The following is a 25599-nucleotide window of genomic DNA, read 5'->3' as shown; positions in this document are numbered from 1 at the left end:
CAATGAGCATTTACGCGGGCCTTTGCAAAGTTCTATGCTCACGGGATATAGAGAGTCACTCTCCACTGGAGGGGACAGCCACATGAACAGCTACTGTAGCATCCTTAGTGCGAGAAAATGTTAGTTTTCTGAAGCCTTAGTCTTCGCAAATACAGAAGACACACGGTCTCTCCTCAGCAGCTTAGTTATCAGGCTTGGGCTCGGGGGTGGGGGTGGCAATGGAAGGCGTCAGCCATACAACCAAGGTGAAGAGTAAAGGGTGTAGATGTATTTTGGGGCGGGATCTAAAAACTGGAGAACGAGGGGGTTGGAAGGACAGGACTCAGGTGCCGGAAGCGGCTGCTGCTGGCTTTGGCTGCCTGGTTAGAGGAGACCACAGTATGCTGAGACTTTAAAAAGCATTTAGGAAGTTCTCACCAAGGACACAGTATAAGGGGGATGGAAGCCCGCCACCCTCAATTCAAGAAACAAGATCATTTTCCCTCTTCGACATGTGGAGTGGGGAAGCACAAGCCGGAATAAAACCCAGTGGCCAGCACCACTTTATCCAAAGCAGTGTCACTCCATACCACCGGAACCATGGGCCCAAAACAGCGTGAGCTTACCCAGGACAACCATGTTAGGTGGTGGTGGTGAGCACACAGTGCTCACCAGGCAGAAAAGCATTTAGAACGTTTCTCAACAACAAGAGGTGCAGGAGTTCTGCCAGCAGCACCGCCCCCCCAGGTAGTCAGTTAATGCAGAACTCCGTCTGCTCAGCAGCGCAGTTACTCAGACCTCGCTGTACACGGGCCACTGCCAAATGTGAAGTGAGATGCCCTGGTCAGTGCAAGGGCGGATTCAATTTCCCTAAATCAAATCGGAGTCAGTCTATTACACAGTGTGACAGAACTCTCAGTGACCGCGATGGTGAAATATTAACCAGTCCTATGAAGGAAAACTCGACTTGCTTCCAGGGTTTGACTTTCACAGGAAGCCTGTTCCCGGAACCCCCGGAAGGCTCACACGGGGCTCTCCGGCCCCCACTCTCCCGGGCAGCGCTCACCTGCCGCGCGTAGGCCATCTCGATGCTGTCCAGGGAGCTCCGACCAGGGGGGCCCACATCGCTGATGTAAGTTGGCTGTGGAGAAAGACACACTCAGAACTGGTTAAGGACAGCATTCAGTCATATACACTAACAAACAAAACACCTTCCGCAGAACCAGAAGCCCCGCCCGCTCGCTGTCTGAGTGGGGACTGACTCTGCGTGCTCGGTACCACTGAGTCCAAGATGCTCTATACGACAGCCACCTCTCTGGAACACAGCTGACCATCCCAAAGTCTTTTAAAACAACCGAGCACTAGGCCTGTTCATTCCAGCGACCTAACTCGGGGGAATGAACGAGGGAACAAAGGGCAACAGTGCTGGACATTCCTGCAAGGACATGGCTGTTTCAGCCGAATCCACACAAACAGCCTCGAGAAACGTTTTCCAGTACAAAACCCAATTTTTAAAATTACCCATTTAAAAAGTAGTTGGTTTGCAGGCTCAGATTTCCATTTAAATTAATTTTGCTTAATGCTCTTGCTTTCAAAAGTACCTTGCCTTCAGTTGCCCTTGGCCAAGCCTGTCACCACACATCAAGTCAATTGTCCGTCAACAGGATGTGTGCTGCTCGTTCCTGAGCAGAGGAACCAGCAAAGAGTTTGCTGCAATTTCAAAGCCAGGGGCTGCCTAAGGGCTGGGAAACCCGTGTGCCGGGTGGGAATAGCATTCCTCAGTCCTCAAACCTCTGGGTTTCTCTGCACGACGGCCAGACTGCACAGCAGGGATGACAGGAGCAGGGGACCAGAGCCCAGCGAGGCAGGGGAGACCAGGGCCAGAGAAGACACAGGCTTGCCCAGGAGTCTAGAGACATGTGGAGATGTGGAGAAACGGCCACCGCTGTAGCGCAGCCATGAGGGTCTCCTCAGGGCAGACGGCGTGCCCTGGTCACTGTAAGAGAGCGTTCCTTCATAGGCAGGACGTGGTTGCAGAGTGGCAGGAGGGCGCTGCAGACTTTTACTGAGCAACTACTTTTGTGCAGAGAGTATCTGGGCATGAATAAAACCTTTCCTGAGGAGGGAGGTTCTAGTTAGGGAGAAAGTGTGGGAACTAGTAAAACAAGCACAGCATAAAGAAGAAACGTGGTGATACTAAAGAAGAAAGGGAGTTTCTAATTTCCAAGTGGAATATTTTGGCTTTATATGAGCACAATGGAACCAAGGTGATTAACTTACAATGCTGGTTACAAACTCTACACAGAAACCAGTACTGCTAGGAAAAAAACACTAACTGGGAACCAGAAGACTCAGGTTCTAAACGTGACTCAAGGTTGCACAGTTAGATGACATCTAACCTCCATAGCCTTGTTCTGCATGGATAAAATGAGAATAAAACTCAGGCTGTTTATATGACGAAACCTATTATAGCCACTAAGAAATGACAGACACCTCTGACTACTAATCTAAAAAAAAGCTCCAAAAGCAAAAAAAATCAAAACATAATGTTAAACTGTAGAGCCTAATACATAAAATGATGCCACTTCTGGAATCAGTTGGTGATAAACTGATGAGGGGACAGATGCGTATCTAAGTGCACGTGGACACCTGAGGGGACCCGTGCGGACGGGAGGGGCTCCGTGTCAGAGGTCACGTCTAGGCGGTCTGTACACCGCCACCATAGAATACTGTGCACGGAGGGGGTGTCCATATTTAACACATCTTGGTGTTAAAATGAAGGGCCTGTTGAATAAACTCCTTTTTGAAAGAGCAGCAGGTCGCTAGTTCTATACTGAAATCCTATTCAAACTCCAATACGTGAAACAAATCAACCCCCTAGGAAACTACCAGGGAGCCATGAAATAGTTTGGAATTCTCCAGTCTGGGGTTTTTAGATTCAAACTCTGTGAGTCTATATTTTACTGTATTCTACCAAATGTCATACACTGTTGCAAAACCAAATGTTACTTTATGTAGGAATAAAAATTGTGTCAAATTGAGGTGGTAAACACACAATACAATATACAGATGATGTATTATAGAATTGTACAACTGAAACCTATATTATTTTATTAACCAACATCACCCCAATAAATTCAATTAAAAAGAAAAAAATGTTGTAAAAAGAAAAAAAATGTCAATTTAACTATAACATCCCACTGAATTTAAGATGTCTTAATTTCAGAAATGTTAAAATGTGGGCAAGGTCTGTTGACTGGGAATTGATAAAATATGGCAGTCAGTCAGTTATCAGAATTAGAGACGATGTTCATACCATTCACACATCACAGTGTGCCTTGTGACCACCATCTCTAACGAGTAAGCTACAACTTAGCTTCTCTACTGAGCCTGTTACTTGTCAAGTCATTTTCCAGAAAATACATTAACGGACCATCCACTGACTGGTCTAATACCAATACAGCCACTAGCTCCACTAAGGTTAGAAAACTTTACCTGTAAGTCCTGCTCTCAAAGTTGGCTGCTATATCGATTACCCACACTGCTCAAACCGGCACGCCGCACGGATCGGAGGCAGGACTAGGTAGGGCACGAGGGCGCTTTGCCGGGAGTCTGTTGCTTGAAAGCACATCATTTTTATTCAGCCCACACTTGAAAAGTGACTAATGATCTTCCAATTCCCATCTTCCTTTAAAAACGATACCTCTGTCTTCAGTGCTATCCTAAGGGAAATGAATTCCCACACTGAACTGACGCCAGGGAGGCACCATTCCCCTTATTAGACTCGCCAGGAACGGCCACAAGCAATGTGTCGCTGCTCTTCTGTCATCAGAGGCTTGGCGGAAAACATTTCAGAAGCCAGCATGCACTAGTTCCTTCGTCCTTTCGAAATAATAACCTCAAGCCTCTCTTTCTATTAAATTATCCAAATTTGGACATTTTCTTTCAAATGTAAGGTCAGTGGAAAATGATTGGAAGCCTCCTTTCTAACTAGTGACTCTTTGGATTTCAAAAACCTTCTCCCTGACAATAAGTACTTACGAAAGGACAGATCCTTATTATAATGATGAAAATGAATTCAGTGTAGAGCTGACCAAATACGAACGCCACCAACACTGCCAGGACATGCTGAGTGTGCACTCTGCCTGCCCCGGGCAGGCGCCCCACGCACACCCGAGGCCCCTGTGGCGAGGAAACCGCTCCTCAGCCTGTCTCTGGCCCTCCCACTGCGCGGCTTCCTCTAAAGGAGTAGATAAGGTGCCTGCTGCCCAAGTGGGGATGACAGCACCTTCCCATCACTTTGAAGAAAATTATATGGAAAAAGCCTGTAAAAACACACGGTTCCACACATCCACCAGAACGGCTAAATTTAAAAAGACAAAACATATCAAGTGTGGCAGCAATCTGCAACAAATGGAATTCTTGCATCCTGCCGGAGAGGAGGGTACATGAACACAACCCCTGTCGAAAAGCACTTGGCAGCAGCTACTAGAGCTGACCATATGCACGCCCTCTGGCCCAGCAGCTCCCCTCTCAGGTGTACCCAGGAGGCAAACATAAGTTCACCCCAAAAAATGTAAAAGAATGTTCACAACAGCACTATTTATAAAAGCCAAAAACTGGGAACTATCCCAATGTCCGTCAACAGCAGAACGGACTAACAGATCGCAGTCACACTGTTCACCCACAAGAATGAATAGCCCACAAGTACAGGCAACGGGAACAGAATGTTAGCAGAAACCAGAGTACATACTGCCTGACTCCATTTACACACGTCGGGTTCAGAAGCAGACACAGTTCATCTCTGATGCTGGGGGCACGCAGTGGTTCCCTTGTGGAGGGGTGGGGGGCAGTGACTGCAAAGGCGCAAGGCGGCTTGGGTGCTGGCAACGCTGTTTCTCCCTCTGGGTTGAGGAGGTTGGCCGCACTGGCTCCCTGCTTCTGCCCTTGCATAGTCTCCATTTGTGATCATTCACTGAGTTACAAACTTAGGATGTGGGCTTTTCTGTACCTGTTATACTTCAGGAAAAATGTTCAAAACAACAGGAACAAATAACAAAACCTACAGGGTCCATAAAGTGGCAACTCCCTGGATACCCTGAAGAGAACACCTCCACGTCCCTCCCTCGCCAGCTGTCCCAGCAAAGCTGTCCCCTCTGCTAGGCAGAGAATAGCGGAAGTGTTGGGAACTAACTCCCTTCCAAGGGGATTCGAGGTCGAGGAAGAAGAGTCTGCTAAGTGGACTGGTCTATTTTTAAGAGAAGAACAATCGAGAAAGAACATCTCATTAGCAGCTTATAATTACTTCCAAATCCCAATACAGACCACGACCTATTAACACCATTTTAAAAAATGAAGTTTATAAAACCATGACCCGTTCTATTTATCTGCCCAGACAGACTCACAAGGAATTGACAAAGAAACATTAGGCTGACCCAGGGTTTTCTACATCCATTCTTCTTTCCCAAAGACTCCCGTCTGAGTCTTTGAAGTCTCTGAGACTAAGAAATGTGGAACAGGAGCCTTAAGGAGTAATTTCCTAAGACAAACGACTTTAGCTCTATTAATTGAGGGGCTAACTTAATAGAAAAACTGGTTTTAAATCAAGAGGTAATTTGTGGACATGGGATGTGTAAAGTTATCCTGCAGGCACGACAAACTGCCACACTACCCATCCTTGACCCGGACTTGAACAGAACAGAAATCTAGGAGCCAGCAGTCCTGGGTCCCACCAGCATAGGACATGTCTCTGAGCCTCAGTGGTTCCCTATCTGATGAGCAAAGAATGCTAGCTAACCATGAGACTACTGGAAAAAAGACACTGGGAAAAATATGTGCAATGTCTAACACTATACTTTTTATATCATTACAATTTTTAACCTGCACATCTAAATTAGCTGAAGCTGCTTTTTAAAAATAGTACGGGACGGACGGCCCTGTGCACAAGGTGCTTTACATCAATCACCACGAGGCTTCCCAGGAACTGCACGCCAGCAGTGAGGACACTGCAGGGCTGCAGGGCTTCAACACAGGGCTGTGCACCCCCTGGCACCAGCACGGAACGTGCAGCAAGCCCGTTTCCTGGCACAGGGCAGGCGTCACCGATCAGGCAGGACACTTCCTGCTGATCCCAGGTGGGCTCCAAACTCCTCTCAGGGAAGAGAATGTATTAAGTAAAAAGAGCAAGAGACAAAACAAGTGACTCGACCTGACCCGTTTCAGCAGCGCTGCTCTGCTGCGAGTGGAGACCATGCAAGGGCAGAAGCAGGGAGCCAGTGCGGCCAACCTCCTCTGAACTGGTCCCCAATCCGCACTCCTGGGAGTCGAGCCCCTGAAGAACCTCACCCCTGAGGGCAGGCTGGATTTAGCAACTTACATTGAAGAGGGGGGGTAGACAGGATATTACTTTCAAGATTAAGTTATATAAAGACTGGTTTGTGTGTTGGGGTGCGTGAGCTCTCCCTCGGGTCCCTCACTCTGGCACCGGGGAAGTGAGCTATGTTGTGCGCAGTACACCTGAGAGACCCACAGGACAGGAAGCTGATGTCCCTGAGCTGAGAGCCTGAGCGGGCCTGTGGCTTGCCCATAACCACACAAGTGAGCCTGGGGGCGGATCCGTCCTGGAGGGAGCCTCGCGATGAACACAGCCTCAGCCAACACCCAACCGCAGCCTCCGGAGTCCCTGAGCCAGGAACAGCAGCTGAGCTAAATAAATGCCTGTCTCAGCCACTGTGGTCGGCGCCGATCTGTTACAGGGCGACAGGTAACTGTAACAAGCAGCCAGGCTACGCAACAGCCCGAGCAAGAGCTGGCAGTGGTTTGGACCGGAGTGCTGACAGCGGACACGGTGAGTGGGGGCTAGACTCTGCCTTTCCCAGCGTGTGTGACAGGCCAGGCAGGAGGGGAGGACCAAACGGGGCCTGAGGACCCTGACCTGAGCAAGTGAAAGACTAAACTGCCCCTGATAAACAGGACAAACCCTGAGAGAAGGCTGGCGCCAGGAGGGACGTGGGCCAGGCGCTATCCTGAGCCAATCCTGGACACGTGCAGCGCGAGACGTCTCTAGGACATCCAAGTAGCGCCAAGAAGGCCTCCAGATAAGTGAGTCTGGGGTCTGGGGCTGCGATGCGGATGTGAGTCTTCAGCAGATACATGGTCTTTAAAGCCACAGGCTCAGACAAGATCAGCAGGGCAGTGATTGAGGGAGAAACAAGGCCAGGTCAAGGACTGGGCCGGGGGCACTCAAACATCTAGAGGTCAAGGAGTATAAGGGAAATTCAGTAAAGGAGGCTGAGTAGGAGCAGCCAGACATGTTGGGGCAAATCCAGGCAAATGCAGGCATCTTAGAAGCCAAGTGAAGAAAGTGCTTTAGAGGGGACAGCGAGCAACAGCCACCACGAGACGCCACCGTCATGCAGATAAGCATTCCTTGACCTCACTCACATCTTATGAACAGCGGTTTATCTTTTGGACTCAACCCACCTCGCTTTCTTGAGTAAAGTCAAGGGCATCTTCTCCTGACGCCAGCAGTGTGTGGAGAATGCGCTGCTTCACCTGTTCCCACTCGACCAGCATCGACTCGCGGTGGTACTCCTCAGCCATGCCGAAGGTCTGGGGAGACAGCAGAGATGGCCCACACGCAAAGACAAAGCGCCGTTCCCTTTAAGTCCCCCTCCCCGATCTACCATCTTCCCGTAAGTAGAGAAAAAGCAATTTACTCTACAAATTATCCTTAAAGAGTTCACTGACAACTGTCCGCAACAGACCCCATTTATTTCATCAAGTCTGACACGTGAAAAAATTTTAAACCGTAGTAAAATACACAACAGAAGATTCACCACCTCCCCATTTTCCAGCGCACAGTTCAGCGGCATTAAGCACGTCCACGCTGCTGTGCAACCCTCTGTCTCCAGAACCAAATCTTGCAGAAACTGAAACTCTGTCCCCAGCAAACCATACGCTTCTATCCCCTCCTCTCCCAGGCCCTGGCAACCACCATCCCATTTTCTGTCTTGATGACCTGACTGCTCACTCTAGCTACCTCCTGTAAGTGGAACTGCCAGTATTTGCCTTTTTTTGTGACTGGCTTATTTCACTGAGTGTAATGCCTTCAAGGTTCATCCATGATATAGCGTGTGCTCAATGTCCTTCCTTTTTCAGGCCGAAAAACAATCCATTGTAGGCAGATGCCATAGTTTGTTTATCCAATTATCTATCCATGGGCACTTGCACTGTTTCTACCTTGTGGCTATTATGAACGATGCTATGAACACAGGTGGAAGAATTTCTCTTCAAGTCCCTGCTTTTGCTTTTGGGGGGCTTGCCCAGCAGCGGAAGTGCTGGTTCACAACCTAATCCTATGTTTAATTTTAAAAACCCATCAATAGTGCACAGAAGCTCCCATTTCTCTACACCCTCACCAATACAAACTTTTTTTATAGTAGCCACCCTAATGGGTATCAGGTGCCATCACATGGTTTTGTTGTTCATTTCCCTGATGGCTAGTGATGTCGAACATCTTTTCATGTGCTTAGTAAGACAAATACAGGGTGGGGCAAAAATAGGTTTATGGCTGTTGGAACCAAAAATAATATGGAAATTAATAAATAATAAAAGAATACATTGTGTTCCTCACACGCTAACTGCATACTCACAACTGTAACCTGCTTTTGCCCCACCTTTTTAAAACCCCTGAAATTAGGCTACATGTTACAATTGATAGCATGTCAGTTTATTTTCTTTGTAGTACATACAATGATGGATAATAAAATCTTAAGATTTAATAAGCATCTAAGATAAGAAAACACAAACAAATCATTCTCCCAGTGTATTTACTTTAAGAAACCGTGATATTTTCACAGGAGAATGCAAACCTCTAAAAACCCCAGAGCCCTCCATGGTTGCTTCCTGGCCGGCTACTCAAAGTCACTACTGAAATGTTGGGCAATCCTCACTTCTGTCTACTGGTGATACTGCAGTTGTTACCAAAACAAAAGCACTGAGAAGGAAAAGAGAGAAAGAAGAGAAAAGAAAGGAAGGGAGGGAGGGAGGACACAAATACAACCTCTGAGGAGGAAATTAAAGCAAATTAGGGAGATACACTGGATCATGATCGCTCTTGGCCTATTTAACTCTTTAATTGGCAGACCAGGTTTCCATTAGCTTAATCCCACTCTTCAACAAGACATTTCATTCACAATCTGATTACAATTGGACTGGCATCTAATTGCGCAGCACCTAGGGAATGAGTATTAGTAATCCCTGCTTTACCCCTGGCAACGCATATAATTTATACCGATAATCACCATACATACAAGCTTTGGAACACTGTTAGAAAAATCACATATAATCTTCCTACAAATGGGATGCTTGACTATGGACCAATATTTACTAAGATGCGTAAAAGAGAGATTCCCGACACAAAAATGATTAGGAAGAAGGCTGGCACATCCTGTGAGCTTGATCTTGGCCATCTATCAAAGGATCCCTTTTCTAATATGTACTCTGAAACACAAGGAAATTGAGAATCACAGACTTTAAAAATCAGTGCTCCGTCTAGCTTTCTTCCATGAGTCAGGAAGAATGGATCACTGCAGATAGTGTGGACTGTAAAAGGACCTAGAGGAAAATCATTTTCTCATTACACCAGTGAACTCAAAGCTTTGCACTCTGAACAGAGAGCAGTATGTCAGAACAGAAGGTGGGGGTGGGGAGAGTATCCTTAGAAAGTACCTAGAAACAGTACACAGGTGAACTACAGTTTCTTCTAAAACTCTTCCCATTTAGTGGTCAAACCAACAGCCTCCTCAGCCTTGCGCCTCTCCCAGCAAGGGAAGATGGAGGGCTGTGTGGCATGAGGACCAGGGTGTGTGGCAATAAGGTGGGGCAAGGAACTCCAAGCTGGCAATAGCGAGGTACTGAGCTGTGGCACTGATCCAGGACACTCTGTGTCACACGAGTTTTTCTCAAAGACAAGAGTGGCAGAACAGTAAGGGCAATTGAAGAAAACAGACGATATACCCTCCAGGGTCACCGCTGCTGAGGACGGTGGGGGCAGACCTCCAGCACCATGTCAGGCCAGGGAGACAGCACACAGGGTTAACCACCCCGGGAACCAGGCTGCCCACCGCTGTGCCAAGGACTCCTGCTTCTCAAACACGGGAAGTACTCTGAAAACTAGCAGCTTTCTGGGCTCTAATCCTCAAATGGATCTAAGAAGTATGTCAGCTCCTCATTTAGAAACAGCCCCACGACCCGAATGAACAGCACTGTGGTTCCATTCAGTGTGATAAGGAGCTTCAAATAAAAATCAGAATTCCAACATTCAAATTCTCTTCCCTTGACCATGCCACCCCCAGCTTATCTTAATTACATGAGAGATAATGGAACATCCAATTTGCACGCTAATCAGGAATGACCAGCCCCCTATCTGCCCCATCCCAGCTTGTTGCCTTTCGACCCCGTCTGCACTGCCGGCTGGGTTAGGGTGCAAAGGAGAATGACAACCAGAGGAACTCATACGAAGAGTGTCAATAGAGGTACTCAACTACGGACCAAGAGAAGAGGACATGGGGGTCTGACACGAGCTGGCCAGCAGGCAATGGTGGGAACAGGAAGGAAAGACAGAGGCAGGATAACCCGGAGGGAGTGCAGAGGTCTCAAACTAAAGGAAGACAAGACAAACCAGCGGAGAACCTATTGCAAGTTAAATCGGAACCTTTCAGGTTCTGTGTGGAGGGAAACAGAGCTCTCTGAACACAGTTGAGAAAGGGAGGCAGGGAGAGAAGTGGGCAGCTGCATGGAGACAGGTGGGGGGCACTCACACCCCCTTTCCATATCGGGAAGAGGGCAATGTGCCTTGACTTCACACCGCTCATTACGGAGCTGTCGCTGGCTTTTAGAAGCTCTGCATATGTTCTGGTCGTGTTGTTCCGTTTCTGCTGGGAGGCACCAAATGGGAAAGGATAGGGCTCGTTTGTGGTTTTGGAGCTTGTTTTCTTGGCATTTCAGGAGAACACTGGCAAGTTATTCAAACATGAAATTACCACCAAAATGCCAGGCAGCTGCTCACCCTTGGTTTGACAATGGCTTCTGCTTGGCGGCACTGTCCTGGCGTCCAGGCAGGCGGGGGACCCCTCCCCACCCCGCTGGCTCCCAACACCGGAACAGCTCACGAGGACATGTGCCGCACTTTGCACCGTGGCATGTCGCTGAGATGTTTTGGCTGGCTGCACGGTGAGTCTCAGTATGGCGTGGTGCTCAAGACTGCCAATTCCAGAAACACATTCTGCAGGGGAAGGGACTCATTCGGCTCAGTGGCATGCGACAGTCCTAATTTAGTCTCACTGGTCCTCTACAGGGGGAGCATCGACGCTGGTAGCTCACTCAAAGTGTGCACAACGGTCCTCTGGAACACTTTCTTATTAATTAGAGCCAGCAAGTCCCTGCTGCCCTGTCTCACGTCAAGCCTGGGACATTCCTACCTGCACAGAACATTTTAATAAAGCACACTGCGGAGAGCATTTGTTACTTTATTACTTTTACAGAATAATCTAGAAGTATTTCACTTAATATGAGGATCACGTGTGAACAGCAAAGCAGAGGTCTCCCCCATCCAAGCTCGCTGCAGACACCCTGCTGCTGGCGGACGGCGGCGAGCTCTCCAGCCTTCTTCCTGTGGAAGCTGTCTGTCTAGATCAATCCCACACCATCACCCACCGTGCTCCTCCCTCCCCAGAGCCTCCAGTGGCCTGGAAATCTCTTACTCCACAGTGGGCAGTTTGGGAAAGGTGTTGATCTTTTACTCCCTGTCAGAAACAAACGGGATAACCCGCATGTTAGTAATTAAGGGATCTCTGAGGATCTTGAGGGGATGCTTGTTGCAAAATACAGCTGCACAAGTAACAGCTGTTCTGGCTGACTTATACTTATCACCCTTTCGGGGGCCAATCTGGTTTGTTTTCTTCAAGGCCTCAGAGAAACTACTGCAACAAGCAGCATCAAGAATGTGATCTCGTCATCTCCAACAACATGCATGGACGTACAGGGTAGTATGCTAAGTAAAAGTCAGTCACACAGAGAAACAGAAACACCATGTGATTTCACTTACATGTGGAATCTAAGAAAACAAAACAAATAAAACAGAAACAGACTCCCAGATCCAGAGAACAGGGTACAACCTCCAGTTATTAAAGAAAAGGGCACAGGGATGTAATGCACAGCACAGGGAAACCAGTCGGTATTACTGTAATAACTTTGCATGTTGACAGGCTCCCAGATTCATTGTGGTGATCACATTATATGGAATATAAATGTTGAATCTCTATGTTGTACACCTGAAGCCAATATAATGTGTCACTTAGGCTTTAATAAAAATAAAAGGTAGCATTGAAAGTGAACTTGGGAGATAAAAGGAAAAAAAAATGAAGAAAAGTATCAATGATCATAATGGCCCCTCTGAACTGCTGACTCAGGAGAAACCAAAATACCACTTCTTACTATGACAATGAAACCAAAGAATTGTCTGGCCCTTCCATTTTAAGATTAATTTAATAATTAGTTGTCCAGCCCAGTGTTTCGGGTGCCTTTCAGTCACTAAATACACATGGAGTTACACATGGGCTGGTTTCCTAAGACACAGTTCCCACAGGATGCCCCTCATGCGCTCACTGTCCAGGAGAGCCGGACCATGGACACGGGTTCCTGCCCCGGGCCCCGGATACAAGGCCGCCCTCACCATGGCTGACATCCACACGTAGGCTTGTTTCTTACCCTCTTCCGGGACTCTTCAATGGCGGACAGCAGGGCATTGTCCTTCTCGTTCTTGAGGAAGCCCTATGAAAGGGGGAAGAAATGACAAAACAAGTTCAAGTTAACCTTCCAACCATCAAAGTACATTGTAGGGGGAAAAAAATAATCATAAAGATATCTGCTAGCCTGCCCACCTTCACCCTCACAAAACTCTCTCAACTCGAAAATATCAAAAAAAGATGGTTTTTACAGGTGTTCCCTAGTTTCTTGCATCCTGGGAGCACATGATGACTGTCAGGTCAAGGCCCATGCCCTATAAACAAGAAGTGTGAACAGCCAGGACTGCCCTTCAATTCCTAAATGGCTCATATTACAGACATAGATCTAGCTTTGGCCACACAGCCAGTCACAGCGCCTCCAACTGCCCCTTAGTCTGCATTTCTGTTGCTTTCAGTGAATTCTTTAACCTCTTTCCAGCACTGCGGTAGGCAGTCACTGCCACCCGCTGGCGCGGATGTTTCTCACCTGCCTGTCCATGGCTGGGCTAACTGAAAAGTCATTTCTTTGCACACTGCCCCTGGGGTCCTGCCATCTGCACTCCCTACTTCTGGCCTGAGGACGCCCGTTGCTTGTTTAACACAGATGGGGAGAGGGGGAGAGAGTCCAGTCTGGCTTAACATGCACAGCAGTAAACATCTGTACGACAACTCTACAATAACACCGTGCCAGACCTGATTTCAAGTCATGGTGCCTCCATTTATTAATGGCATGATTTTAGCCAAGACACTCAAACTCTCCAAACCTTCATTTATTCATGTGCAAAACAAGTATTAAATGAAGTGTTCGGTCCAAGGTTCAATACATGTCGCTGTTATTAGAACCAATCAGATTTAGATCCGTATGTGACATTAAAGAAACAGATGTTCAGAGTGTTGCTACTCATCGTCCTCACTGCTCGAGCTTGGGGCAGTGGCAGTTGAAGAGGGTCACTGTCCTAACAGTGTCCTGGCAGCTGGCCACAGTGCAGGCAGAGTGGGCTTCAGCATCTGCCTCCGTGCCAACTCCCAGCCCTTCACACATAGGCGAGGCTTCTAGTCCACAGCTGGGGCCTGGGGGCCCAGCAGGAACAAAGAAGATGATGTGCTGTCTAATAGGTAAAGATCGAAGTCTCAGCCTTAACATCAAAGACTTCCAGTTGCCCTACACGTTAGGTCCACCTACACTCAATGCAAGGCAAGCATGCTGAGCGCATCACTGGTGCATTTGTCCAAAACAACCCGTTTTACCAGAATCATGCTTTTGCTCTTTTTTAGGAACTCTAAAGCTTTTAAAATGACATGCTGAATTAAAAAAAAAATTGAGTTTTCTTGAATACTTATAGTCATGGTGAATAATTCATTTTTAAAAAACTGTAAATCTTAATATACTTTGTTCAAACAGTCCTAGATATGAGGCTGCTGGTTCTTAAGAAATAACAGGTGGGAGGTCAGGTAAGACTCGGGCATACATTTAAATAAAATTATTACTGATCTTCGTAGGTTCCCCGGATAGCTTACGTTTGGCCCAGGATTTTCCCACACTGTTGTCACCTGGGTGGGGCACTAGGGTGGACAGAGACAGTGGCAGCAGCCCAGGCCACAGACTCTGCAGGGCAGTCCCCAAGGCGGCCCCCAGGTGGCTCTGAGGACACAACACGAAAACCGCTCCAGTACCTATAACTGGTGTTGGGGTGGGTGGGGAGAGACCGCGGTCATGTGCTGGCTGCTGCAATCGTCTGATAAACCAGAGCACAAAGAGCGGGGGGCCCCACATGGGCATGCCGAAGGCAGTAGCTTGTCACCACATGCCTGCTTCTGGAGATGGCAGGGGAGCCAGACACAAAGTGACGGGAAGGATGTTAATGGACTCTGTTTATACCCTTCACAGCCCATAATTACATTACTGTCAACAGACCTGTATTATGAATTTCCTTTCCTGAGTGGTCTTCAATGGCTAAATCTAAAGCTTTAGTGTCACCGTGTATAGACAAAGCCATGGAACTCTTCTCAATGAGTGCTGTCCCCGAACAAAGGGTAGGCACAGACTGGGCACCTTTCTGTGGCTGCTGCTGCAGGAAATGGCTGTCACACGGGAGGGCGCCAGGAGGGTGACAGCCCCACTTGGCCAGGCCTGGCCCGTGCCCCACCCCGCACGGGCTCCCCTGCTCTTCCGTGACGAGCCTGTCCCAGCCCTGCCTGCCCCATCTCCACACACCCCACATACACAAACGCAAATTAAGACACAAACGCAAAGCAATCATCACATTTTTTTAAAAGCAGCATACTACTCTGTAAGAAACACAATTCTAGAAATTTTTTCAGAATGAAATTTCAAGTAGGGCTGAGAAGGAAAAAAGATATTGCATGGGGCAGATTATTTTCTTCTATAAATATTCATTGATATGAAGCACCTCAACAACTGGGCTTTCTCTGCAGCACAAACTGAGTCCATAAAGGGTAGAGATTTTGAGGGTTTTTTTATTCCTTTCTAGAACAGGCTATAAGTCATATTTTATTTTTAAAAACATATTATAGGTGATCTATATTTTGAAAAGAATCATAAAACCACTAATGCACACGGTCAGAGCAGCGCTGGGTCTGGGTGCCATCTAGTGGCAGTCGGTCTCTTTTCAAAGACTCACAAGAAAAACTAAATCAAAAAGTTGGGGAGGAGGCCCTGGCCGGTTGGCTCAGCGGTAGAGCGTCGGCCTAGCATGCGGAGGACCCGGGTTCGATTCCCGGCCAGGGCACACAGGAGAAGCGCCCATTTGCTTCTCCACCCCTCCGCCGCGCTTTCCTCTCTGTCTCTCTCTTCCCCTCCCGCAGCCAAGGCTCCATTGGAGCAAAGATGGCCCGGGCGCTGGGGATGGCTCTGTGGCCTCTGCCCCAGGCGCTAGAGTGGCTCTGGTCGCAACATGGCGACGCCCAGGATGGGCAGAGCATCGCCCCCTGGTGGGCAGAGCGTCGCCCCTGGTGGGTGTGCCGGGTGGATCCCGGTCAGGCGCATGCGGGAGTCTGTCTGACTGTCTCTCCCTGTTTCCAGCTTCAGAAAGAAAAAAAAAAAAAAAAAAGTTGGGGAGGAAACAGCTGTCCCGGCCCCGTCTCCCTCTCCCCCCGGGGCCTCCCTCTCCCCCCCCCGGCCCCGGTCTCCCCCCCCCGGCCCCGTCTCCCTCCCCCCCATCTCCCTCTCCCCCCCCCCCCGCCCGGTCTCCCTCTCCCCCCGCCCCCGTCCCCCTCTCCCCCCCATCTCCCTCTCCCCCCAGGGCCTCCCTCTCCCCCCCCCCGCCCGGTCTCCCCCCCCCCCCCCCGGCCCTGGTCTCCCTCTCCCCGGGCCTGGTCTCCCTCTCCCCGGCCTGGTCTCCCTCCCCCCCCCCCCGCCCCGGTCTCCCCCTCCCCCCCCCCCGGCCCGGTCTCCCCCTCCACTGGCCCCGGTCTCCCCCTCCCCCCCCCGCCCGGTCTCCCCCCCCCCGCCCGGTCTCCCCCCCCCCGCCCGGTCTCCCCCTGCCCCCAGCCCTGGTCTCCCTCTCCCGTGCGTGCTCCCTCTCCTTTCTGCTCTCCTGGGAGACACGTCTCAGCCCAGAGAGAGGCTTCCAGAGCTCATCAGAAAATGGGTTTTCTAGAGAGGTGAGCTGGGCAGGACAGAAGATGCCCTCTCTCCCTGGGTGGGGCTCCAGGCCACACTGAAGACCCCAGTCGCAGGGAAGGCCCCCCAGCTCACTGTGCAGTCGTCATACAGTGATCCTCAGTGCTCCTCGTCACTAATATCCCCTCTTCTTGCCAACAAGCACTTTTAATTGCTCAGAGGTTCCCACCCCACCCTTCTACCGTCGGCGTGCTCAGTAAAGACAATTCCATGAACACGTGAGGCCTGGCAGGCGAGATCACTGCTCCTGAGGTCCTCCTGTGTACTGCTCCTCGCTGCCGAGCCCTGGAAGCAGAGCCTCCTCTGCCCAGCTCCCTGAAAGGGTTCTGGTTTGAAGCTTTCTCTAACATACAATAGTCCCACTTGGGAAGCAATGAAGGGCCAGGCCCTGCTCTAAGCAATTCAAAGACATTATTGCTAATTTTCTAACAATATGAAAGAGTAGCCTGACCAGGCAGTGGCGCAGTGGATAGAGCGTCGGACTGGGATGCGGAGGACCCAGGTTCGAAACCCTGAGGTCACTAGAGTGGGCTCATCTGGTTTGAGCAAGGCTCACCAGCTTGAGCCCAGGGTTGCTGGCTTGAGCAAGGGGTCACTCAGTCTGCTGTAGCCCCCTGGTCAAGGCACATATGAGAAAGCAATCAATGAACAGCTAAGGTGTGGCAATGAAGAACTGATGCTTCTCATCTCTCTCCCTTCCTGTCTGTCCCTTTCTTTCTCACTCTCCATCTCTGTCACACACACACACACACAAAAAGCAGACATGATCACTCCTCTCTCTCCCCCATCCACCTCTACCCACTTTACAGGTAAGAAACAGGTTTCAGCATTTAACCACCTGACCAAGGGCTCCCCACCAGGCAGAGACAGAATTCACACAGTTCTAATTCTCAAGAGACTAGCTGTTCCAAGATACTTAGGGAACAGACACTTCTAAATAAAAAAAATAAAGAAAAACTTCTTTTATCTCTAAAAGGATAAGTCCAGGAGGGGAGCAAAATATCCTAAAATTTGTTTTCCTCATCAGTTATTCATTCCCTGTTACAGATGATTAAACTGAAGGCACAAAGAACACTAACCTTAAACCAGCCCTGACAGGTGCCAACACACAGGGCACGGTGATCACAGCATTCTAGGTCTTCATCACACACACCTGGTTCTAGTCCTCACTTTCAGCCCAATTCTAGCTGTCTCTCAATCCTCTTCACCGGACCATACTGCAAAGTGCAATCTTAATGTAGGCTCGCACTAGACTGACCCGGGTGATCACTCTGGACGGTATATAGCTGTCTCAATCACCATGTTGTACACATTGTTAGACCGGCGTCTTTCAAGCTGTGGTTCAGAGCCCATTATTGGGTCATGAAATCAACCAGCAAATTTTTTTTAATGAAATAAAGTACAACAGAGATATTTGGTATGGGTAAATAATTGTTTTGTGGAACTTTTCCTTCAATCATATATAGATGTGTGTCCGTATGAAGTTGGTGATGGTATAAAATATATTTTTTACTCAGGGTCACCAACAAAAATGCCATAAATTATTGCTCTAAATGTTGATCTATAACATGCCGAAGTTCAGTACTGATCACTGTGGAAGGATGAGCACGCACACCTGCCAGAGCGGTGTCTTCAGTCACGCCCTCCGTCCGTAACAGAGGCGCCTGGCCGCCCCGCCCCATCTGCTGGCGGAGAACAGCCCAGAACGTGACCATGAGGTGGGCCGATCCTCCTATCAGAAGTGCAGTCACCTCTAGGGACCCGGCAGCCACACTGGCTTCCAACGGCTCAGGTTGAGAGAGATGGGCATGAAACCGCTTGGGTCTCTATCACCTTGCAGACTTGCGGTTTCAGAAACAAGCGGCAGCTTACTCCTACTGTAGAGAGAAAGAGCAAGAGGATGTTTGCTTTTGTCAAGTGGCCAAATGCTCTCAGTTTATTTGCTTTCCCAGAGTGAAACCTCTAAGACATGAGGGTCTCTGTGAGAGAGGCTTCAATACAGTACACACTCTGCGAGGAAAGTAACATGGAGGCAGAGAACTGTCACAGGGCTCTGCCTCCCACCTACAACACACAAGTGACCCCTCGCACGGTTACAGAACAGTCTGACCCGGAGAACACGCATTTCCCGATCATTAAAAAATAAAATAAAACCAGATAAAAGAATCAGTCTAATGTGGCCCCACAAAGAAAAAGCCAAGTTTATACGGCCCTCAAAAAAAGAGAGGCCATTCCAGGTGTCTTCCTGTTCAACACAGCGCCTGGTGACCGGCCCTGTCACACTGAAGCGAGGCACCCACAGCAGGTCAGGCCTTGCCCCAGAAGTGAGCTGACACCAGACAACAAAAAGCTGGTACCCTCTCGCGTTTAACACACACACTACGTACGAAACAGGAAACCTGTACCCAACATTCCACATCAGTATAATATTAACAAATAAAAGCAGCAACAGTAGAAAATGGTCGTTGTGGTGGAAAATAATTTTGCCAGGATAAAGCAATAGCTAGGAGGGCATTAAAGACAGAATGAAAACTAAGCAGATCCAAACGTAACCCTAGAGTAACAGAGTAACAAAGAGGGTCTACGCCAAATGAAACAAGAATTCCAATAAGCGCTGCCCGTGTGCGTTAGAGCTGTAGAATTAATGGAGAAGTGTCCAATTTCCATAAAGAAGGGGTGTGAGTTCCACCCATTATTTTTGCTTCAGCTCCTTCGGAGCAAAATACCAACACCCTTAATCTCTCCCAAACCTCTTCCCAATTTCTGAACGAATGACCTCTTCTGAAACCGTCTCTTGGGTGAAATTTTTACTAAGCTAAAACTGCTACTTAGGGAGAAAGTGGAGAAGGACGAAGCGAGGTACTGTTTCCAGATGAGCACGCAGAAATCCTGCCCAAACTTGGAGCCCTGGGCTTATCAGATGCTGTGGACACTCTTTCTGTAGCTCCCTTTGCGGACCCAGAGAGAGCACCTCGTGCAATTTCTCAGGCGAAAGAAGTGTTCGTTATTGATAAAACCCAAAGAAGGATGACAGAAATTTTTTAACTGGAGCATTTCTGGGATTTGGGAAACTTTCATATTGTTTATAGCATGTTTGGTTATTTTCTTAGATAATTATTTAATGTAGTGAAATAAGAACACATAAGATGTCAGCTTAAAAGACCCACAAGAGACAACCTCCTTTTGCAAGGAACACAGACCGAAGAGCAAATCAAGGCTTTGTTCTCCCTCTTAGATATTCCGAGTAAGTCCTGCTACTTGTTCTTGGTGAAATTTTAACGTTAAATTTTATTTGTTTACATATTGCACTAAAAAATCTGTACGTATCTTCAAATATCCCCACAGAAAGGAGCGCTCAGCCGCGTTGTGATCTATTTCTGACTCCGCTGTACGACTTCTCACTGCGCACTTGTGCAGAAGCCCGACCACTCCCCTGCAGCGGGCGGCAGAGCCCCACGGCCTGCCAGCCCCACACAGCCATCAGCCCAGACTGTGCTGGAGCCACAGGTGGCGGACTCTGGCTCTATACCATGGCGCTGCACGGGCACCGGGCCATCTGTCACTGCCAGGCTGCGGGGTCCCATTCTGTACATGGTTTCTGCTACTGGGCTATAAACAAAGGGTCACACAATTATGTGATGAGCATGGACCCATTAAGGCAAAACAAATGACTTGCTCCCATACTGAAATTGGTTTACAGGATGGTCTACAAATTCTCACAGACTGAAGAGAGCTCAAAGCGTGCACGAAGATTCTACCCCCAAGAATACGCAGCTCCGAGCAATGTTTCCTGCAGGAGCTGCCTAGGGCCGCACAGGCAGCTCGGACTTACGTGTGCTGGCACAGCCAGTCCCTTCAAGGGCTCGTCGATGCAGCCACAGCGCAATCTCTCGCCCGTGCCTTCTGGAAAAGCCACCGTCTTTGAGCGAGCCATTTGTGTAAGTCCATCTAACTGCCTTCTGTGGACCCCTCCCTCCTTATCCTCCCCATCCCACCAAAAATAAGAAAGAAAAAAGAAAAGGGAACTATCATATAACAAAAAACCCACCTTCCAAGATTTTCAGCACAGAGTAAAGAAAGAATGTGAGAGGTAGAATTCACCATGACCCAGAGGGAAAGTCATCATTGAGAATGGGGACACGCCAGTCCTGTGCTGCAGCAGGAAGGGTGCAGGGTGGATGGCACACCTCCCTTGTCAGCGTGTTATGGGCACAGAACTGCTAGATGCCTCTTCCTCCTACACCAAGGCATCAAGCCAGGGCTGCTTAGCACACAGGCTGCTGCCCTTGGAAAGTAAGGCCAAGGGTAGCGTCCCTGGGAGGGCCGTTTAAGTCTCCTGTCCCACCGCTGCGAGGCTAGTTCTGCCTGTTAGGGGGCTCAGGGTATTCCTGCCATCTGCTGCCTCTCTCTAGCCATCCAGGAAAGAGAAGCAATCTGTCCAGCTCAGTCACTGGGAGACTCTGTGTAGAGCGGGAGCAAGCAGTAAGGACATCATACAAATGAGTAACATAATAAATGGTGGCCATCCAGGCACTTGTGGGAAAAAGTGCTTTTCAGCAGAACCCGCCTCCTCCCAAACCCAAGAAGCCCTGAAATAACCTCTCAGGGTTGTGTAAGCAGCTCCGCCCTGCTGGGCACCAGGCCTGGGAGAGGAGGGGCCTGCTGGGCGGAGAGCTCCCCACTTCCAGGAGAGAGTACCCGGAGCCTGCAGCCCAGCAAAAGGGGCTGCGACGCAGCAGGGCGGGCCAGGCTGCGGTGTCTGGGGGGGGTCCGGGCCGTGCTGGCCATCCTCTCTCCCCAGTTCTCTCGCGGAACTGGGGGCGGTGGGGGAGCAGGAACACTAGAAGCCAAGAAAGGGAGAGGGACGGCAGCCAGCCAACTGCTCAGACTGCTAAGGTGGCCCCGGGGAGGAAGCAAGCACAGCACCTCCGAGTCTTACCTCCTCCCCGCCATCCCCACCCCCACCCCCACCCCCACCCAGCACACCTGCCAGGGCTAACCTCTGGGGACACAGGAACAGGGACAATTCTGAAGAGAAAACTTTCCAATCTAGCTTTGCAAATGAAGACAGCAGTGTGCCAAAGTACGCCTGGCTTCAAAGCACAGCGGCAGAACCCTCTCCTCACCCAAAGGTATGAACAGATCTAAAAACTGTTAATCCCATAGCCATTCTAAGGTCATGGGAGGATAAGGAGGAGATATTAAGAGGCAATAAAAAAAATGCTTAATATGCCTTTAGGGAATTCATATCCATCTTGGAGATGGAGCAGTCCACATTCAAAGAACTTTCTTTTTTTAATAAATAAATTTTTATTTTAATGGGGTGACATCAATAAATCAGGGTACATATATATATTCAAAGAAAACATTTCCAGGTTATCTTGTCATTTAGTTCTGTTGCATACCCATCACCCAAAGAGAGATCATCCTCCGTCACCCTCTATCCAGTTTTCTTTGTTCAAAGAACTTTTCTATTTTTAAAAAATAGAATGCATCAGTAACAGCCTTTATCACGGCCAACATGCCCACTGCCCCCCATCCCACTCTAAAACAACTTATTAAAATAACCCTGCATTATTTTTTAAACAAACCAAACCATAGATTCCTCTGCTTTGTCAGATCTAGTGTCTTTTCCCTTTGGAAACAGGAAACAAAAGCAAGATTTGGAGGCTGTGAGAAGCACAGAGCAGAAGTATGTCTGTGAGCCCACAGGACTGGGGCTGAGTGGGCTTTGTCCGGTTGGTTTCTACAGAGCTCAAGATTAAGCCTCGAATTCTGTTTAGCAAGCACAGGCATGCTATTAGTCAGGATACGTTTGGGAACCACGTGCCACATTATTCCTGCTGGCACCCGGTGTCAGTCATGTACACTGCAGTCGAAAATCACAGCTCCTCCCGCTATGCAGCACAGCTTAGGCTGATGGGACTGATCATCATGGCTGTCACAGAAAAGGGCACCCTGGTTTTCCCGCAGTCTCTTCTAATTTAAAAATTCTTTTTTTTTTTAAATGTATTTGTTTGGAGACTAGTAAAACGAACAAGGGACCTTGTCTTTTATAACTTCCCGCTGTTTTAAATGGAATTTGTCATGGTAGTCCTCTGCTAACAGTACTTGGAAATTCACACTCTCTCCAAAACCTTAATTAAGTTTGGAAACGTTCTGACTTGACCCCCTCAGAGCTGAGGGAATACTGCAGGAAGCACCACTCACCACTGTCACCATGGGTACAGCAAACATGAGGCACTGCTTAGCTGGAGTGACAAATGCAAGCAACAGGAGAGTGCGCAAGACCATTTCTCAACTACGAACTGCCCAAAACTGACAGGGAGCTAAGATCTTGCACCCAGCGCACCCGTACCAGGAGAGAAGGGGGACCCCTGCACTGTGGGACCCCTCACACCTAGAGCCAGGGGACACATCAGAATGCCCAGCACCATCTCTGCTCCGAGTTCATGGCCGTGACCTCCTCACCCATCCCAGGAGACTCCACCCTTCATGCTGAGCCAATACAACCGAGAGCTTAACCTGCAGGATGTATCTGACTTTTAAATGTTTGTTTATAAGTGGTAAATTTATAAATGCACATCACCTACTACAACACAGGCCCAGGAAGACGCCATGCACAGCTCTTTAAGACACCAGTCACCAGTAAGCCCACAAAGAGAAAGAGATGGAGCCAAATGCAGACAGAGGCACAGCACAGAGCAGGAGTCAGGTGGCTTGGATACAGGGCAAAACAAACTGCTTTCCAGATGTATGACCTTGAGACAGCTGTTTGACTGCGTAAGCCTAGCTTTACTCAGCTGTAAGATGAGCTGACTATACCACAGAAACTCTAAGGGCAGCTCCCGACATCCCCACTGCATGACAGGGGAACAGGTAAGAAATGAACATGGTCACTACCACGGCAACTACAGCTCATTTCCAAAACACTTCGTCCACTGAACCAGAAAAGAAATTAAACAGACTTCGTTTTGGAAGGCAGCAGACATATATTTTATATATAAAATAACCAAAGCCCACAAATAATGAGAATGCAAACCAGAATCAAGAACAAATAACGCATTTTCACAGGAATGCTAGTTTTGTCTTGCCTTAAAGGAGAAGCAATACTTTCCTGTGTTTTCTGAATATCCATCTTTTACTGGAAGGAGAAAGTCTCGACATTTAAAATAAGAAGGAAGCACAAAGCAAGGAATTTCAGAAGTGTTGATAGGAAATATTTAAAATTTTACTTTATCCATATTTGTCAACAATTTCTTAAAAGCATTAATTGGAAACTAGATATATGCTAATTAGGTCTTTGACAAAAATCTTAAAATTTTGATCTAATGGAATAAAAAGTACCTGTATGTTGGCAAGACAGTGTCACTAGGGTGACTTCAAACTAGACCGAAGGACAAGAACTCACGTGCGGTCTCCTCTTGTCCCCGAGCTCCTGGTGCCGCCATGTTCGTTCCTCCCACTGCCATCTTGGTGCCCCAGCTGCGTCCTGGTGGGTGCAGCCGTGCTTGCTTACCTACAGCATGACACTCCCTGCCAGAGCTTTCAAACGCTTGACACAAACACAGCTTCTGCAGCAAAAAGAAACAGCCCCTCCCTCACTCTCTACCTCCAACCAGGCTAAAATTTCATGAGAAAACCAAAGAGCTTCCACACTGAAGATATTTGGGAACCCCTACAAAGAGGGGAACCTCTTCCCAGCACCCCAACTTGAGCAGAGCATAGTGGAGGCAGGAGGTAGGTCCTGCCTCCCCAGAGGACCTTCCTTCCACACGGTTCACAGAAAGCCAGGGAATAAAATCAGACCAGAATCCTCAACTAAGTTTTAGTGTACAAGTTTCAAAGGAAGGCTGACACCCTTCATGCCATCCAACCAAACATCTTATGCACGCAAAGCTGCAAGTAAAATGCGAGTTCTATTTTGCTGCCCTAACATTCTTTCCTACCCAAGTGCAAGCCTTATAAAACTGAAGGGAAAAGAATCCCTTTACATTTTACATATCTATACACCATATATCTAAACAATTACTATATTAAATGTCCCTCTCAGGATTAAAACAATTATATAGAGATCTCAGCTTTTATGCTGGAGCGTAAGTAAGATTTCTGCAAGCTTTAAGGCATCTTTGTAGGATTCTAAACAGGGTTTTGGGCGACCGAGCTGTCCTATTTCAATGAAAAGACTGATGTGAGATTCCTCCTCCCCTCTAGTTTCTCATCTATTCATTAGAAAGCAGCATTCAGTGAACAGGGTGAACAACAGCCAGTGCCACCAGACCCAGAAGAACAGCTGGCTTTATAAATCTGGTATCAAGTTAAAAGGATTCCCCAACACCCAGTTCTGTGGAGACTCAACTCCTGAAACGGCTGCTAAAGCATTTGAGCACATTCTTCACAGTACAGTTTACTGTAAAATACACTTACTATGAATTCTTCAGGGTTAAGTGTCTCTAAACAGAAAAACATACAAGTCAGAGTTAAAATCTACTTGTTTCCTCTTAGTAAGAGCATAAAGGATCAAAGGAATTAACCGAGTCAAATCCAGTTAATTTTAACAATCAAGATGTCTAAGCCTACAGTCACAAATAAGAGTTTTCAACAAGTACCTTTGAAGTCACAACTATTAATTAAACAGAAGGCACTAAAGATCATTCTTATCAATGAGAGTGAAAGCCCCAACTATTGATCTTTAAGGGCAAAATTTTGTTTCGTTAAAACATTTTTCTTACATATATTTTGATTGTTATTACAGATCATGAAGTGTTTTCTTAAAAAAAATAAGAACAAAACCTAAAATCCAGCCATTTTTCTTTAGGAATGGAAAATAAACTGACTGTAAGGACAGTGAAAAGAAGCCTGCACTCTTACATATACCACATTTAGATTTCATTCTCTCCAGTGTCATTTTCCTCTTTGACTAGTGCTAAATTCATACCTCCCATTAATTTCAATTACCAATGAATGAATTAAAAGCATCTGTTAAAAATGCTCATAAACTTGTATTTCAAGTATATCTATCTATCTATCTATCTCACACTTGGTTTCTACCATACATTAAAAAAATATACCCAAGAACCTTTGTGTTACACTTTTAACATCTGCGGCATTCACTGTAAAGTCTTTTTTGCCATTCAACCAGAGAGAAATTTTCAGCCTCTCACCGCTATAGGAGTATGAGAAACATAG

The 25599-nt window shown here is 47.9% G+C and overlaps 1 protein-coding gene across 2 annotated transcripts in view; it reads right to left on the bottom strand.

Moving 5' to 3' along the window:
• Positions 1-25599, bottom strand: part of NUP93 (nucleoporin 93) — a 91843-nt gene that overhangs the window by 20022 nt on the left and 46222 nt on the right. Inside the window, exons 4-6 of one of the 2 annotated variants that reach the window (XM_066243313.1) lie at positions 12751-12813; positions 7462-7590; positions 1046-1120 (exon numbers count right to left, since the gene is read on the bottom strand). In XM_066243313.1, coding sequence (XP_066099410.1) covers positions 1046-1120; positions 7462-7590; positions 12751-12813 — 267 coding nt within the window. Of the gene's footprint in view, positions 1-1045; positions 1121-1241; positions 1346-7461; positions 7591-12750; positions 12814-25599 lie in introns of those variants that run through there. The other variant, XM_066243314.1, reaches the window with a different exon arrangement.

The sequence above is a fragment of the Saccopteryx bilineata genome, chromosome 9 (assembly GCF_036850765.1).
Source record: "Saccopteryx bilineata isolate mSacBil1 chromosome 9, mSacBil1_pri_phased_curated, whole genome shotgun sequence".
Taxonomy (NCBI): domain Eukaryota; kingdom Metazoa; phylum Chordata; class Mammalia; order Chiroptera; family Emballonuridae; genus Saccopteryx; species Saccopteryx bilineata.
Note: the sequence above shows the minus strand (reverse complement) of the source record. Positions and strands in the feature narration are given on the sequence as shown.